At 37.9% G+C, this 18,633-nt stretch overlaps 1 protein-coding gene across 2 annotated transcripts in view; it reads right to left on the bottom strand.

The window, feature by feature from the left end:
- Positions 1-9,360: 9,360 nt before the first annotated feature.
- The window catches only part of FZD3 (frizzled class receptor 3), a 28,152-nt gene continuing 18,879 nt past the window's right edge, over positions 9,361-18,633 (bottom strand). For both annotated transcript variants that reach the window (XM_014074380.2, XM_087717438.1), the window contains 3 exons: positions 16,713-16,861; positions 15,484-15,717; positions 9,361-14,193 (listed from right to left, as the gene is read on the bottom strand). In XM_014074380.2, the coding sequence (XP_013929855.1) occupies positions 13,980-14,193; positions 15,484-15,717; positions 16,713-16,861 (597 nt within the window). In that variant the 3' untranslated portion in view covers positions 9,361-13,979. The remainder of the gene's footprint in view (positions 14,194-15,483; positions 15,718-16,712; positions 16,862-18,633) is intronic.

Below are 18,633 nucleotides of genomic sequence, written 5' to 3'. Positions count from 1 at the left end.
CTTCTGTTATGCCGCTCTAGGCAAATCTCTTCTTTTTTCTTCTTCACGACAGTGCCGTAAAAACAAAGAAGAAATACGGGGAACCGAGTAGAAACAGGAGGCAGGTTTTTTTCTAAGCGAGTCGAGCGCGCGCACGAGGAGAAGGGATTGGTAGAGCGCGAGACGTCCCGCCTCTTCGAACTGACGATATTCCGCTGCAGCCGGAGCCAAGACGGGTATTGATGCCTTTATGGCAGGAGTGGGGAACGATGGCCCTTGTGGACTTCAACTCCCAGAATTCTGGCTGGCTTAGGAATCCTGGGAGTTGAAGTCCACAAGTCATAAAAGGGCCATCGTTCCCCATCTCTCCCTTATGGCGTTTACGTATACTACCTACTCCAAAATCCGGATGCCAGGACGAAGCAGAAAATTTTGCTGCCATGTAGGAATTTTAAGGGTTTTTGCAGCTCGAATCTGGTATCACTTAAGGTCGCGTAAGCACGTAGAGAACCCCCGTTTTAAGTGAACCTAAGTCAGCCCTCTTGCCTTCAAAAAGATTAACTCGTACGATCTCAGGCGGTTGCTTTTTTCCAGCAAGGCCGTCGGTTCGATACTTTTAGTAGACGTGGTTTGCTGTCGCAAGTTTTATTTAATCATTCTTTACTAAAAACCGACAATGAATTCTCATAATAATGTATGACTGATAGACACTTAATGAGTCCTGTTTTTACAATGCCTCGTGGTGGTGTCCCAAATATGTTTGTTCAAGAGGCAGCTGGACTTTTGTTTTTCCTTGATGAGGTTTTGCCTTCTCTGTGACTGCTCCGGCCCTCTGGAACGACCTCCCCGTGGAGATCCGGACCCTCACCACCCTTCAGGCTTTCTGCAAAGCCGTCAAAACCTGGCTGTTCCAACAGGCCTGGGGCTGATGAGTTCCCATCCCCACTCGAATTGTGTGGCTGTTGACTGCTTTTAAATTGTTTCCGTATTTTTTTTTTGTTTTTTTTTGTTTTTTGTCTGTATTATTCCGTTCCCCTTCCGTTTGTTAGCTGCCCTGAGTCCCTCCGGGAATAGGGCAGCATACAAGTGTAATAAACCTTGAAACCTTCTCATCCAAAAGCTGATTTTTATTTTTATTTTTTTCATTTAATCAAGCATGTATTTGATAACTTAATAAGTATAAACATGATTTTGAATACATGAAATGAATACGATGGTAGGCACGTTGGTCCGCTTGTTCACGCCCCTTAAATACCTCTTGGGAATGGGGTGAGCTCGATAGTAGACAGTCTAAGTTGAAAGTTGTGGGGGTTTGGGAAAGAAGCCACTTGAGTCAGGTAGTGCATTCCAGGCATTGACCATTCTGTTGCTGAAGTCTTATTTTCTGCAATCAAGTTTGGAGCGGTTTACCTTAAGTTTGTGTCTATTGTTGTTTTATTATCTCATCTTGGATGAGAAGCAAAACCAAGGAAAAACAAAGTCCAGTTGTCTATTGAAAAAGCACTTTTGGGACAATTATGCCCTGGATGACTGAATCTCCATAGCCATGATGGTGATGGTGGTTCTTGCAGGGCTGAGTAAATAATGCTTTGAGTGTATGCCAAGAGTATATATAATCCCTGAAAGGTCATTCAAACCATAAAAGTCATCAGTTTAAATGCTGCCCAACTAAAACAAGCGAGGGATGTTTATTGAACAGCAGCGATGTAGAAAAATGTTGAAGGCAGATGATCATTTTATTTTTATTTTATTTTTCATATTTTTTTATTAACAAACATGTAAAATACACACACACAAAACCTAGACGTACACATTTACACAATACAATACGAACAGGAGCTTCCTGTTTTTTCTAATAGCAATTATCAATGGATACAGCTCACCTTATATTATTTCCCCTTCTATTGTATTTCATTTGGATTTCACCATTCGTAACCCTCTTATTTTACTCATAACTATTATTTTTTGAGTTTTGTTATATTCCTTCATTGATTCTTGTTTCTTTCCTCCATCCACCTGTACCATTTATCCCATATCTGGTAGAATTCTGATTCTTGATCATTTTAATGACTGAGAAAGTTCATTTCATACTGCACTGGAGAAGGCAATGATAAGCCACCCCTATATTTCACCAGAAAAAAAATGTGTATAAAAATATGAAGTGATTGATGATGATAGTGCTGAATGATGGGCCCCCAGATATATTAATTCTACTCAGAAATATTATCTTTCGGCCTACTAATGGTATGCCATGAGCAGATTAAGTCTGTTTCTCTAGTTGTGATCATGCAGGGGGGAAAAATAATCCAAAACTACAAAGATTGAATTACAGTGGGAACATGAAACAAAGAAGCAGGAACAAAGGAAAGCTTAACAGGGTGAGATATGGAATGCATGAACATTGACATTTTGGGCATTACCAAATTGACATAAACTGAAATTGGACACTTTCGGTCAGTCGACCATACTATTTACTGCTCAGGACCCAAAAACAAAGAAGAAAAAAATTGCTTTCTTTCAGTTATCAAAGCATATATAAAGGATAGTACTTGGGTCCAATGAAGTCAATGGCTGAAAGTAGCAATTAGATTTGCAGACAATCCTTTAATAAGACAATATAAGTTTATGCTTGAACCACTGATGCAAAAAATAAGGTTGAAAGGTTTTGTGTCCAAGTTCAACCTGAAATTAGATGTAGAACATGCAGTCAAGATGTGATACTTATGGTTGGAGACTAATGCCAAAGTTGGAGCTAGACTGAATGGCCTATGAAACAGAAATGAAATGAATCGGGATATCGTCCTATCAGTTTGTCAATCTGTTGATTTCTTCATTGCTAACCTAGTCTTCCAGCAATCAAAGCAACACTTATATACATGCACATAATCTACAGTATATACATACATAGATGTAACAGACAAATCAAGTCAACTAAATTATTGATACAGAGAGGTGGAATAGCAAGGATGTGGCTAATTGCTGATTATGGAATACATCAGGGGTGTCAAACTTGATTTCATTGAGGGCCACATGAGGGTTGTGTTTGATGCAGTGGTGAAATTCAATTTTTTTTTTTTACTACCAGTTCTGTTGGCATGGCTTGGTGGGCATGGCAGGGGAAGGATACTGCAAAATCTCCATTCCCTCCCCACTTTGGGGCCAGCCAGAGGTGGTATTTGCCGGTTCTCTGAACTTCTCAAAATTTCCACTACTGGTTCTCCAGAACCTGTCAGAACCTGCTGAATTTTACCCCTGGTTTGATGTCAGTGGCCAGCTTGGCCAGCTCGACACCTCTCGTATCAGGGCTACTGACCACTCGCTATCATGTGGTAGCCAACAAAATGGAGTCCCAAGCTCCATTTTTGCTGGCAGAAGGTTACAGGAGACCACTGCAGCCGAAAGAGCTCCATTTTCTCTGGCAGAGGTACCACGGGCTGGTCCTTCGCTGTTTCTAGGGCAGCCTCATGGGCCAGATCTAAGCATCCCACAGGCCGGATCCAGCCTGTGGGCCTTGAGTGTGAACCCCTGGAATAGATCATGAACCATTGATGTGCAAGCCCCAAGTCCAGCTAATGCAGATCCAATGTCTATGATATGATTTTGAGCATATACCTTTAATTTTCAGAAATTGCTATTAAGTCACAAAGATGTACAAAAGAAGAGCAGTTTCGTGTTTTTAACTGTTAATTGTATAAATATTATAAGTCACCCAGGGTCTTCTGCAGTGAGCAGACATAATAAATATATTTATTATATCTGAGGAGATGGAAAGCAGGACTAGCTGAGAATTTCAATATTCAACTTACGACCACAATTGGAAGACATAATTTCCATGGCTAAACAAGGCAGTTGTTAAGTAAGTTGCATTCAATTATATGACTGTTTTTTGCCACTGTTGTTAAGTAAATTACTGCTGTTAAATAAATCAGTCACTAAGCGAAGCCGACAGCCCTTATTGACTTGGTTGTTAAAAGCCAGCTTGGAAGGGTCGCAAATGGCAATCACAGAATCTCAAGATGCTGCAACCAGACATGGGTTCCTACCAGTTCGAATCGGTTCGGCCGAGTAGATAGTAACTCAGCCTGCCATGCCCATGAACCGGTTCTATCGGCGGCGCCATAGGCGGCACCATCTTGTTTTTTGCTCTGTGCATGCTCAGAAGCATTTTTTCAGTATTGTGCATGCATGCAGAGCACGCATCAAGCGTGCATGCACCCACGGCACAGCTGGAAACCACCCCTGGCTGCAACTATTACAAATACATGCCGGTTGCCAAATTCCTGAATATGATCTGGTTGTAGCCAGAGACAGCTGCAGGTGAAAGATTTCAGTAGCTTCTTCTCTGGTAATATTGTACTACTAACTAGAAGATACAAAACATTTGCTAGACCAATTCTTGAATACAGCTCTTCTGTCTGGAACCCACACTGCATATCACATATTAATACAATTGTGCAAGGCCAGAGATATTTCATGAGAAGAGTACTCTACTCCTCTGCTCTCAACAGAATACCTTATGCCATCAGGCTTGAAATGTTGGGCTTAGACAACTTGGCCGCCTTCGATCAGACCTAAGCGTAGTACATACAATTATCTGCTACAATGTCCTACCAATGAATATTTCAGGTTCAACCACAACAATACACAGAATAGATACAAACTTAAGGTAAACCCCTCCAAACTTGATTGCAGAAAATACAACTTCATTAATAGAGTTGTCAATACCTGGAATGCCCTACCTGACACTGTGGTTTCTTCCCCAAACCTCCACAACTTTAACCTTAGACTGTCTACTGTCGACCTCACCCCATTCCTAAGAGGTCTGTAAGGGGCGTGCATAAGCGCACCAATATGCCTACCATCCTTGTCCTACTGTTCCCTTTTATTCGTATCCATTTCATGTATTTATAGTTATGTTTATACTGCTTGACGAAAATAAATTAAAAAAAAATCATCTACCACTCAGTGACTGAAAATGCTGAATAGATGATTTGTTGGACAAACAGGATTCTTCTTCTGTAAGTCTGCAAGATCTTCAAAATCTTGTTCCAGAGTGTTCATCGTTTATTACAAATGAATTTGATAAGGTAGTGGTCTCCAACCTTGGCAACTTTAAGACCTGTGGACTTCAACTCCCAGAGTTCCTCAGCCAGCAAAGCTCTGGGAGTTGAAGTCCACAGGTCTTAAAGTTGCCAAGGTTGGAGACCACTGTGATAAGGTCACCAAAAAGGGGCCTTTTTAATGGTTGCTCCAATTCTGGAAGTTGCTGCTTAAGATTGCCCATCTAACCCTCTATGCCAGGGGTGTCAAACTCGTGTCGTGACAACATCGTTGTGACCTATCGTGACTTTTCCCCCCTTCACTAAACCAGGCGTGGGTGTGGCCAGCACATGGCACATCTGGCCTGTGGGCCGGGAGTTTGACAGCCCTGCTCTATGCAGTAACCTTCATTCGGGGTGTATACCCAGGGATTTTATCTGTTAGCTGATTGCTTTTTCTGCCTGCTGGGGATAGTGGATGATTTGAAAGCCACCTGCTACTAATTTTAAATTGCTTTCTTTATTGGTGAACTTCATTGTGGACTTCTTATGCTAAGTGTGAATAAAAATGCAAATGAGCAAGTTTTATTCCCAATTAAATGGGCAGAGAATTACAGCCGCAGAACATAATCCTATCTGCTCTTCATAATCTCTTTTCCTTTCTTCTACCCTTTGACTTTATCTCTGCTCCGTCCCTTCCTGCCCCTTCTGTTCATTTTCTGTCATCTTGCCATAATTCATTCTCCCCTCTTCCTCTTTCTCCATCTTTTCATTTTATTTCTCCATCTTTCCTTTCTGACCTCCCTCCTTCTCTTCCCAATACAAGCAATTTTGTAAAAGGCTATAATATACATCTCTTTGCCTGATCATTTTCATGTTTAGTGCCCTTGCCTCTTCCTTATTTTTTCTTTTCCTTCCATCTTCATTTCTTCCCCTCTCCCTCTCTCCCTTCCTCTGCCAATCTTTTTCTCCTTCCTCTCCCTTTCCATCCCATATTGTGTGCACAATATGGATCATTTATTTGTACGCTCTGCTGGAAAACTTCAGAATTTTCAGAATACTTCAGAGAGTATTGGATATTAAAATATATAAAAATTCTTGCAACGATGAAGGAAGCATTAAAATGAAAGGGAATGTGAAGCCAAGCACAAATTATAGTATTCTAAATTACAGAATGAAAATGGATGGAGATTAAATATGGCCACAAATCAAGATAAATCTGTTATTCAGAAAATCAATAGTCCTTTATTTTGGATTTATAGAATAGCTATTACTAAATATCTCTGCACAGTAAATCAGAAGAGACAGGGCAGAGAGAAAACATTTCACTATCTCCTTAATTGTGTTCAGTTTTAAATTGCTGTTTTAGTAGTTTATGGTAAAAAGCCATGTCATCATACTTAAAAGTTGTTACTGATTCTGTCTTAGTTTTGATAAACTTCCTTGGCAGAAAAGTACCACTGCTCCAGAGATGGGTTGCTCTCGGTTCAGTCCGGTTCGGGCGAACTGTTAGTGGTGGCGACGGGAGGCTCCGCCCACCTACTGGCGCTACTGGTTTGCTCATTGCGCGCGAGCGAACCGGTAGTGCTGGGATTTGCAACCCATCTCTGCACCGCTCCCTCTAATTTTTGCGTATTTACTAATACGATTTAGGAGGACTGAATATTTGAAAGAGGACAGCAAAACAGCACAATGGCTAAGCCACAATTAACCTATCAATGTAATAATGCTCCTAGGTTGGATTGTTGTATTAGAAAGTTTAAACTGAGCTGAGTGATCCTGCAAACAGAACTAAGATATCAGAACAGGATAAAAGTAAAATGAGAGGAGACATTTTTTTCAAAGATGTCATGGTATGGATGTTTATTATATCTGCTTTTTCCACAGACCAATGAAAAGCACTTCAGATATCGCATAGTAAATATATTTTGTTAAAATATTCATGACTGGGAGAGACATGGGAATAAGGTCAGCCAATGAATAGGCATAGCAACTATGTCAGCTAATGGGAGCTTAAACAGATGAGTCTGTGCAGAGAATTGAAACAGAAACTTAAGCAGTCTGCTCCTTTGAGAAGTAAACAAGCAGTCTGTCTGGGCTTGTCTTCTAAAATGAAACTAGCTGCTTGTGTTTGCCTGTAACTCTCCTGCCTTGTGTTTACTTGGAAGAACCACCTGTTGGTATTGTACATTTATTCATCTATTCTTATGTATATAAAAATGCATCCAGTTGAATCAGTTATCTGTATGCGCTTTCTAGATTTAAATTTTGCAACAAACTGACATATTTTATATTTCTAAAGCCCTCTAAAGCTGCTTGTTATAACTAGAAATAACGATGGATAAAAATAGCATACTATTCATATATTGCAATAACACCTTCAGGTGTAAACTATTATTTGCCCTCCTTTTCAATATATGAAATGATTCACAAATGATATATTAAAAAGATTAATTTTTGTACTATATACAAATGTATGCAGGTAGAGCCCAGAAGTGAAAATAATGGTTCCATAGAAGCTGCAGACATACTTATTTCTCTGCTCTGCATTGAGCGCCTATATTCTCCAACCAGTTGTCTAGGTCGAGATGGCACTATTTGGATTATGGGAATTAATCAAACACTTTGATATAACACATCAGGCGTGGTTAGAGCTTTACAAGGTAAAACAGCAACACAAATTTACAGTAGGTCTCACCTAAAGAACAACATTTTTATTATAGCACAAACTTTTATGAATCTTCCAGGAACTCCTGTAATGTCAGATTTTTGCTTTGGATCCAATTTATGTTAAGCCTTCTTGATGTAGAGCTGAGAAATATTTGCATACAATTGACTTATACAAAGGACTTTTCATTTGTTCAGTTGGTATATAACAGCTGTCCAAAGCTTGCTCCTATTTTGGGCTAGGAATTAGCTGTGCCTAAACACTGATAGCTCGTAACACAACTGGATTTTTACCAGTTTTTAGAGAAAAGCACTAGTATGACAACCATTCCCTTTAGTTTTGCAACATTTTGTCCCATAAAGAATTCACCAGGTAAAGTACTCTGAAAGTATAGTTATCAGTGGAATTCACATATTGTTCAGACTTGTTAGTTTTGGCAGCTTTCAGATGGAATTAGTAGCTGGATGATCCTTCAATTTCATGCTTCAAGGTATTTGGTAGAAACTCATGAGCAAAGCCAAAGGAGAAAGGCATGCCTACAAGAAGTCATACAAATTTAGCAGAGGAATAAGGTCAGTTTATTCTGTATAATTTCAAACAGCTGACAAAAGTAATAACTCTCTTAAGTTTCTACTATACATTTTATGAACATCGTAGCAAATTTCTAAAACATTTGTGTATACTTTTAATGCCATAAACCAAATTGATTTTCCTAAGTGCAGACCACAATTTTGAGAACTGAAACTGCAATAGGGATTAATTTCCATTGAGGGAACATATTATGGCTGCAGTAACCAAAAGCAATCAAAGCTTTTCTGAAACTTACCTGAAACCATCTACTTTAGTACAGGGACTTGCAGATGTATAGACCACAAATGTGATTATTAGTCCAATACTAAGACTAATCTAAGGAGATGCAACTTGGTATAAACACTACTAGACAATCCAGAGTCCACATGTTGCCTCAGACCATGTAAAGATGGCAGCACTGAAATTTAGCAGCAAACAAATTAATATTCAAGGATATTTCTTTTTTTTGTTCCCAAAGATAGAAAGTGTGTGTTAAACTGTGGTGTAATAGACCTATTTTTCCCTTCTCCCAACAGCTGAACATTTTCAATTATGTCTCCAGAAACACTCCCTATGTCCTTCAGGAAATAAATTTTTGGAAAAAAGAAAATGTCATCCGCAGTCTCAAAGATTGCTTCTATGTTAAGTTTGCTTTGTAGATTTGAATAATTTTGGATTATTCAAAAAAAAAAATGCCCCAATGTACTAACTGCTTAGTATAATGTGTGAATAAACAGCTCCCAGTGAAAAACCTAGCATGGTGGCTTTAACTGCGAAGTCAGCAGATATTAAAACCGTAAGATTGATACTGCAATTCTTACTTGGAATAAAAAGGGATTTGGTTTCTGGTGCGCTATTTTAAAGCTTTATTGGGTCATGGAATTATGTCAAGCAACTAATGATATTAGTGGGAAACCGATTTATAAGCCAGGGGAAGCCTGTATCATATTTCATGAATCAGCCATGAAATAAAACAAGTCTTGAGGTGACTCCTGGTATATGGCAGAATTCTGCACTTCCCCTAAAAGCCTGCACATTCTATGTATACCTTTGTAGTTTACTCTTTTTCCTAGATGTTTAAAGAAGCAACAAACACTTCAAACCTTTCATTTTAATCTTTTTATTAAAAATTCTAGTCTTTAAAAAACAAAAACAAAATGCTTAATCAATGCTATGGTAACCGTTTGTACATGCACAGTTAAGGTGCTAAAAACAAAATAAAAGTGAGTAGGACACTGGCTTATAGTACATGAGGAATCAAATCTACAAGGAGTTTAGTGCAAGTTGAATTGTTAGCATTGGAGATCAAGTACCATGCTGGTATATTCACTATCTCTTATACTCAAATCACAATTTCAGATAAAGGTAATAAACCTGATTTTTTATAGAAACAGTAACAACACCGCTCCCCTTCACGAAATAACACCATTGATTAGAAGTACTAATTTGGGAAGATTTTTCCTAAAAGAAATTATATAGTTTAAAAAAAACCTTTCCTGATTGAAAATAAAGTAAACAATCTTTTCTTTAATCTGCTACTTCATTTTGGTTTTTCTGCACTGGCAAAAAGTAGCTTATATCCATCAAGTCATTTTATACAAATAACAATATTAAATACAGGTGTTTTGTGCTAAGGCTGAACTATTTCTTTTTCTAGAACGAAGACTTACCTTCTCTGCCTAACTATGCCAGAACTGACAGAAACTGGCTTATTTACTAAATTGTTCAATATTCTATATTTGTTATAGTTGCAACATTACCTGCAACAGTGACATAATCAAATCAAAATTAGGGAATGGGAAAATGATGCTTCTCAGCAAGGGGAACAAATGGGAGCCCAAATGCCATTCTACTAAAACTAGTTTATGTGTCATTTTAAGACAGTTTTCTTTATATATAAAGAGCCACAAGAGTGATCTGCATAACTTGTATTCAAAATTGGACATAGATTTTTACATAACACCATTCCAAGGATGCTTGTCCCAGTCATTAAAAAAAAAAAGCGAAGTAACAAGCTAATGCTAAATATAGCCTGATTTTTTTGCTTAGTATCACTTTGCAAGAGAAAAACAAATTCTTTGTAAAACCAAAGATTAAGTCTATTGCGATTACCCCAAATAAAATAAAATAAAAAAGCCTCCCGCTAACAATAAACTCTAAAACTGTTTGGTTTATGGTGACAGCATTGCTAACCCAGGACACTATTTGTTGTACATGAGAAAGTAAACTGAAGAATTGGTCTAAACAATCTATTTCTACAGCTCCTGAGTAGGGAGGAAAAAATAGATGCTTTGGGACTAGCAGTTTCATGTATGCAAGATGGAGCCCAAAGTGGCAGGAATGCCTTGGAATTTCTAGAGCCACTTGGATTGTTTTATTAATATTCTTTAAAAAGTACTTGAGATTGCAAATTAGTTTTTATTCATTTATATAAACATAGGCTGAATTAAGCCCAGAATTTTCTATTTTGGCCACATCAATCCCAATGAAAAACACATTCTAGTTTTGAGAAATTGTACAGATTAACTGCATGATCACAATATATGATTTTCTGCGCACTGTCTTGAGTATAGCATTTTATAAAAATGCCATGTGAATGTTTTATCCAGCACTACCTAAATATGGTTAACTGAAGTGAAAATAGTTCTTGTGGGCTAGAGGGGTCAGGCAAGCTGCCTAAGGAGGTAGGCAGTATGATGCAAAAAGTGATTTTGAAAACTGCCTGCCTCATTTAACAATGAAGGTGGAAAAATATTAGTTTACAGGCACTTGCCCCAATTTCAACAGTTGAGAAGTGGAGATACCCCAGTACAGTTTTTTTAAGAAGCAGCATTACTTGGCATATAAATCTCAGATTTTAAAAGGTAGGTATCTTAACAGGCAATTAATGGAAAAAAAGAATGTGGCAATTTTTTTGTCTGCTTGCAAGTGGCTTTGAAATATGTAGCTATGGGAACTCTTTTGGCGCCATTCTGCCTTACATTAATAGAAAAAGGCAGCTGATGTGTAAGCTTTGACTAGAATGCAGAAGCAAACTACGTCACTATTTTGTAGGACATTTTTTTGTCTGAGTGAGCTAAATCTATGGGAATCCATGCTTTCTCAAATTGTAAAGACATTAAGAAAAAAAATATTTTACATCTTTTAAAATTTCCTAAAATTCTACAGATATTTTCCCCTACCAGAGATTTTTATTTTTGCCTTATTTTGAATTACGTAGTTTGGGGACTGCTGTATGCCAAGAACAAAGAAAAAACATTGCTGGATATTGAATAATTGTGCTGCCTTAGAGTTAAATCAGATGTTTGTTGCACTGATTGAATCACGTATAGTGTGGGTATGGGTGTGTATGAATGTGTATATATATTTTAATTATATTAAAAAAAACCAAACAAACTCTAAACTCGAGGTTTAACTTGTCTTTCTCCAATTCTGATCTAACAGTCTCGCTTCTCTGAAGTTGGTACAAGTGACCTTTGTTATCTGCAATCGATTAGTTATGGTTGGTAAATATAGATCAGATTTTATTATTTGCAAAAGGATTGGATAGCTTTTATCCTTGATACATTTGGAAGATTTCTAGAATATTTTTTTTAAATTGAGGGAAATATTTAAGTGTGCACAAAATAATGGTGGACTTGCTCATGAATAAAGCACACTTCTTCAAAGTCTTGTTATGCACAATTCTGTTATCAATTGATGTTAGACTGGAATAGAACCATCACAAATAACAAGGGCTACCTACATTATATTTACATTTTATGGAAAACTCCCTTGATATTAATATTTCTCTTGAAATGCAAATACTGCAAATTTTGCTAGAACAAGAACAGAAAAAAAATCCTTGCTTACCATGGTTTGGATGCTGTTCAGGCTTCCTCATAATTATATTCTCATAATTAACATTAGCTTGATCCCAATTGATTTAAAGTACCTAATCAAGTTACAAAGCTGCTGATCTGGCACCTCACAATTTATAAATTAGAATTTAAAATAATACTAAGCCTATTTCTTATAGCTCCAAAGTATTTCAGCATCGGTTACTTTTCTTGATGAACCAAGAATGAAATGATTTGTCATTAAATTCAGATACTTAGCATATTTGTTCTCCATTATATATATAAAAAGTTGATATAAGGGAGGGCGCATTTTAAGAAAAAGAAGCAGAACAATCTTCCAGCAGTAGTATTAGAGCAATAGATGAGGTAGATTTAAACACACACAAGTGCTTCCTTAACTCATGCCAATAGCTGCCTTAGAAAAATCAAGTTCACTGTCCAAGACAAGCATGGGCAATGTTTTAATTAAGAACTGTAGGTTTGCATATTTAAATTGCTCATGTGCATATCATTCGTAAGTGTGAATGAATACAAAACTATAGCTGGTTTACACTGCAGTTAAGAACTCATTGTTTGTACTTTTAACTTGGAGGTAAAACTCATTCTATTTAACTGGTCTTATTGTCTTGTACAATATATTTTGACTTGCATCTTCAAATTAGAAAAATCCCTATTCTGGAATTATAGTCTCACTGCTGTTAATCTTGAATTGGTCCCTAAATATCAAAGAACTTTGAAATAATAAATTGAAAGCTAGTGCTTCGCAATTGGGCAGTTGACTCCAAAAAGCTTCTTACAATATGAACACTGAAGAGTTTGGCTGCATTTGTTCTTCTGGTTTCTATATGCATATCTTGAGTTTGGAACTGAAAATGATCTAATTCAACATTTTCTCCTCAATGGCTAACTGCAGGGCTCAGCAAATATTCTTCATAAACAGGATAAATTCAAAGTACTTATTATTTTATAGATCTTCTTGCCCTTCATTTCTCAAAAAAAGTATCTCAGATTCTTTGAAAGAGGCCATTAACTCTTTCCTCCCAAATTGTCCTAGAATAGATATAGGAAGAACCGTTCAAGGCACTGATGCTGAAAGAATTGAAGCATGTGGGAATTTTCTTAATATTCCTAAAGGCTACATTAATTGCTATATTAAGAAATCAATTTCTCTCCTATTCAGTGAGAATGCTGAAGGTGTTGAATTCAGTTTGATAATTAAGAACCAACTTCACTTTGCTTTTCTTTGAAAACTAGTAGTAAATTGGAATATTTTCTACCAAAACACAAACCATACAAGAAACTTTACACTAAATGTTGATAAACTCCCTCCCTCTCCACCAAGACCAGAATTTAACTTAAGAGCCAACAATATTAAGACTTTTGCTATCCCTCCCCCCTTTGATGTATTTCCAGTGCATTCACTAATAATCTCTGATGCCCTCTATACAGCTTTTAATATGCAGCCTACATTCTGTGCCACTGGAGAATAACTAACTAGTTTATTATTTTATTAGAATGGAAAAAAGCAAAACAGATATCTCCCTCCACAAAAAAGCCAATCCAGTCTTCTATTTTGAGAAACTTTTCATAGAGCCTTCTGACACTTATAGATGCATAGGGATTTTTAGAAAAGATGGGGAAAATATCAACAAATAATTATAGTAGCCAATCTTAAATGCATCCACCGTTAACTTGTAGACTTGATCAACAACAGACTTGCTTAGAGGCAATCTTCCTAAGAAATCTTGAGCTACAGGAAAAAGGTACTGACCGAACTGGGTGCCATTCTGGCTGATAAGAGGAGTAAAAGCTGATATATTATTTTGATAAGAAATGGATGACGTTCATTTAAAAATAAGTGTGAGATGGGAAAAGAAGTGCAGATCAAGCGCTGGTCCCATCCTCTTCAATAACTCGGTTCATGCTGGTGCCATGAGTTATGTGAGTTACTGGATTTCCACTGAGGTCTCTGGTGCTACTGTGACGTGACTGATCATTGAGCCGATGGGAACTGCTATGCCTGGAGTGGTCAGTCAATCGGGACATACTGCCATGAGGTAGTCGATCTTCAATTCCACGGTAACTGCAGGGGGTATATCTAATTCATAAAGACGTATCTGTTTTAGTAATACAGACACATATACCTTGAAAATATTTAAATTATCTCCCAAATATATACATTAGATAAGCAAAATTTAGATGTACTGCAGTTTAATCCAAATATTTTCATTTGTAATACTATCAGTTTTCAGTAAAAATAGTTTATATTTAATAAGCAACTGGGTGGGATATATATATAACTTGCACCCTGGAATGGTTATAAAATGCTCTAGACATGATTGCCCTCATTAATTAGTTATATATCACTGAAAATATTACAGAATGGAATTGCTAAGAATTACAGCATTTGACTTCCTACCATGTTTCCCCAAAAATAAGATAGGGTGTTATTTACTTTTGCCCCATGAAATATGGCCTTGGGCTTATTATAGGGGGAGGGCTTATTGTTTTGATTGTGGGCCGGCTGCCAGAGTGTCTTCCAGACAGAGAGTCTTCCAGCAGCTAACCCACAACCACAGAGCGCACTCCTAGAGCGGCCGCTGCTGGAAGACTCGGCAGCCAAGTTTTGGAGTTTGGAAGCCAGAGAAGAAGTTATGCTCGTGCAACCCCCCCCCCCCTCTCCAGCCAGGTAGAGCTCCATGCACTGACCTAGGGGGTATCCCGAATGTGCCAAGCTGCGGGAGCTGGGGAGAATGGCGCTCTGCCCGGCTGGAGAAGGGGTTTGCCGGGCAGCTGCTCGTGAGCATGGTCACCTCATGGCTGCTTCGCCCGAGGCTGTTCGGGAGCCAGTTTGCAAGGGAGCAGCCGCCCGGTAACTCCCCCCTCCAGGCAGGCAGAACGCCACTCCCCAACCTAGCAGTATCCCGAAGGTGGCAAGCAATGTAAGGGGGGCTTATTTTTGGGGGTGGGCTTGTATTTTTGCCCACGTGAAAAATGTGGCAAGGCATTAGTTTCAGGACAGGTCGTATTTTCAGGGAAACACGGTAATTTGTACTGAATTTCTCTAAATGTGGAGATCTTGTGACAGAAGCTCAACCAAAAACTGACTTCCTCAAATCATGTCCTCTAGATATGTTTCAGACGTTCACAATGAACTTATATTAGGAATATACCAGGTTAGAGAAAGACAATTTAAGCCCTAGAAAACAACTTGCTAAATTTTATTTCAAATTAGCATAGAGTAGGTAGAAGAAAGAATAACTGCATATAACTTTTCATTAGGAACTTTGACTCAATCATTTTCCTTGAATTCATTCTGCCCTGGCTTTGATAAGAATTTTTTATACTCTGCTTATGTATTTACAGGATAATATTTTAATGTTCTCACCTGCCATCTCGTGACCTATGCAAGCTGCCATGGTAGCTACTGACTTTGCTATGCACACTGCCTGCTTTGCTTCGTTGGTCATCCATCATAGCCAATTGTGTCGAGGAGGCATGAGTAGAAGTCCCTTGGGTTGAAGTCCCTCTGGATTTGCGAATTATGGGTGTATTTGGATCTCTCAAGAGAGACTGAGCAAAGTCGGGTTCCTGAAGTACTTGTCGACTCTCATTAACAACCCTGGTAAATATAAATCAGTTTAACACCAAATGATAAATGGAAACAGCAGCATGTAGAAGAAGCCAGGCAACAAAAAGTTCTGACTATACTGAATTCAGAAGTGCATATTTCTGTTACATCTACTGTATATCATTTAAAATGAAGGCAATGTATGACAGAAGGTTGAAAGTGGTTAAAAATTAACACTACAATTACAGCAGTTGCATTGTATCATTCCCAGAATATTGCAACCACCAAACAGATATTAGCTATTATTGGGCACAATTTGGTCATGCCACATGGCTGCTGTATACTAACTGCCATCTAAGCAATATAATAAGCTTTGGGGAGGCATGATATTATGGGTTAGGGTTAGGGTTTAATTGTATCTGACAAATTGGTCCTGGGAAGTAATGCAGACACTTAATATTAACAATATTACAGAGCCAGCATATTGCCCCCAACAATTTGGGTCCTCATTTTACCAACCTTGGAAGGATGGAAGGCTGAGTCATCCTCAAGTACATTAGGATTGAACTCCAGATTGTGGGCAGAGTTAGCCTGCAATATTGCATTCAGTACTGCAATAATGCATCACCATGGTTTTATTGCCCATGTTATTAACATTTATAGCTCATAAAGGAAAGTCACCTTCAGTTTTGGAATGCAATGTCATCAGTATATGGAAACTTGATGCTTTTTTTTACCCATAAATCCAAAACAGATGATTTTGGAACTGAGGAGGGGAAACAAGCTCAGGAACTAAAATCAATGGAAAATGTATTTCCCAGGCAAAAGAGTTCAACTAATGGGGTAGAGCTGCATACCTCCTAAAATCAAGTTTATAGTTAAAAGGTGTTTCTGGCTTCATTTTTAATTCTGAAAGCACAAGTAGTGCAAATAGCCAGGTATGACATTTATGGACTTTGGTTTAACATATCAACTAGAAAAGACAGATTTGGCTTCTCATATATTTCAACCTTCCCCACCTTCCAAGTATATGGACTTCAACTCACTCTTTTTTCCTGCGCCCATGAAAAAAGCTGGCCCATTCAAAGCAAGTCTTTTTACTTCCAACCCAAAAGACTGATGGGATTCCTACTATGAGGGCCATCAGATATTTCATAAGGAAGAGGATCAGGTCCGGTCGACTCATCTGGGTAACCTATAAAAAAGAGGCAAGTGTAACAAGCAGAGAAAGGGCTGCACAGATACAGTTCTAGGTATTAAGTCATTTAAAAATAATTACTATAGACCTAGGTGTACCCAAACTTTTTCCTTTATTACCCAAAGGTGCTTATCGGAAAGTCCTTCTTATCCAGATGTAGATAAATCACTTTAAGTCAATTTAAATGTCCCTATTGTGATTGGGTAATACGTTTATGTATCACTACCCAAAGAAAACCCTATATCCCTAGTACCCCTGCATGAGACATGCTAGGAAAAGGGCTGTTTTCTTGAAATAGTGTTCCCAATACCTTCATTTTTAATTTGTACAATTAATTTAGTAATCACTGCTGGATTGAGAATGGTATTAAATTAGTGAGGAAAAGGCAGTTGTTCTTATGTTCTACAAAAAAATCTACATGGATTTCTTATTTGCAAGCTTCTCATTTATATTAATTATTTTTGTGCTTGAGCAATATTTCGTAAATATATTTCCTCTTCTTGAAGAAGAGGGAGCTGGACTGCCTGCATGTAGAAATCTGGAGTTTTTTCAAACTTCCAGCTTTGTCAACGTTGTCTGAATCTCTTATGGTTCCAGGGCAATGTGGCATTGAAGATATTAGAGAAGGGCATCAAGAAATGGTTAATCAGTGTAGTGACTATTGAACTTTGTTGACATGATGGGATAGGAACTCATCTAAAAATGCAGTGCTATAGTTTGACCTCTATTTCTGCAATTGGTATTGTACAATGTACAAAGACAAACATTCTGTGTAGCCATTAAAAGCTAGGTGGTTTGTTGGATTTTTGATTTCTCAAATTTCAAATTGTAGCTGCTTCCTTTAGCTCCTTTATCAATAATTTAAATGACATAATAGAACAGACCAGATGGTGAGAGAAAGTGAACAATTATAATCTGAGATTCTTTAATTATTTATCCCTGAAGAATAACTCTACATATAAAAAAAGAATGTCTTTGGATCAAATAGTCCCTAATTTAGACTGTGATGCTTCATATCAAGAGAAAAATAATCTGCTAGACTAGGAAGCTTAATTCTTAATATAAAAAGTAAAGCACAAGACAAAAATTTACATGGATGAGATCATCCATCACCATGGAGAGTGGTATCATCTGCATGTAATATACTTTTCTGTCCCCGATGACTTAAAAAACACTATTGATGTTCTATTCCAATGACTGGAGGCTGTGGGGATGAAGAACAAGAGAGTTCAGCTAAACCCTGGCAAAACTGAGTGGCTCTTGGTATTTGCACCCTCTAGCTCAGGGATTATGCCTCTTTGGACTCTATAGGATTCACTTGTCAGCCTCAGTCCAAGAATAACATAGAACAATCCAGCCAAAGTTCAGTTCTTTATTTCTTTATACTCAATACACAGAATTTAGCCAGGTTAAACCTTATCCCATACCCTGACAGATTCTAGGGAGTGGCTATCCTAATTCTCTTCCTCTGTCTCCTATCAAGCTCTATGGTTGTATGGCCTCTTGTCTCATCCCTCTCCTTGGAATGTGCTATACCTCCTTCCTGAAAAATTGCTATTTCACTATAGTCCATCACAACACTATCCCTCCATAGGCACCTTTCTTCCCAGCACTGTCTCAAACAGACCTGGTATGCAATTTGGAGCAAGAAGGGCTTCTGCAAGCTTCATGTTGTTTGCTAATTGTGCCTATTGCTGGACCAGTACGCTCTGCTTACAGTCACTTATGCCCTGATCACCCCTCAAGTGGACTATTAGAATCTCCTCTAC

This window comes from Thamnophis sirtalis, unplaced genomic scaffold (genome assembly GCF_051295495.1).
Source record: "Thamnophis sirtalis isolate CommonGarterSnake01/CBP01778 unplaced genomic scaffold, rThaSir2_p1.2 scaffold_6, whole genome shotgun sequence".
NCBI classification, from domain to species: domain Eukaryota; kingdom Metazoa; phylum Chordata; class Lepidosauria; order Squamata; family Natricidae; genus Thamnophis; species Thamnophis sirtalis.
Note: the sequence above shows the minus strand (reverse complement) of the source record. Positions and strands in the feature narration are given on the sequence as shown.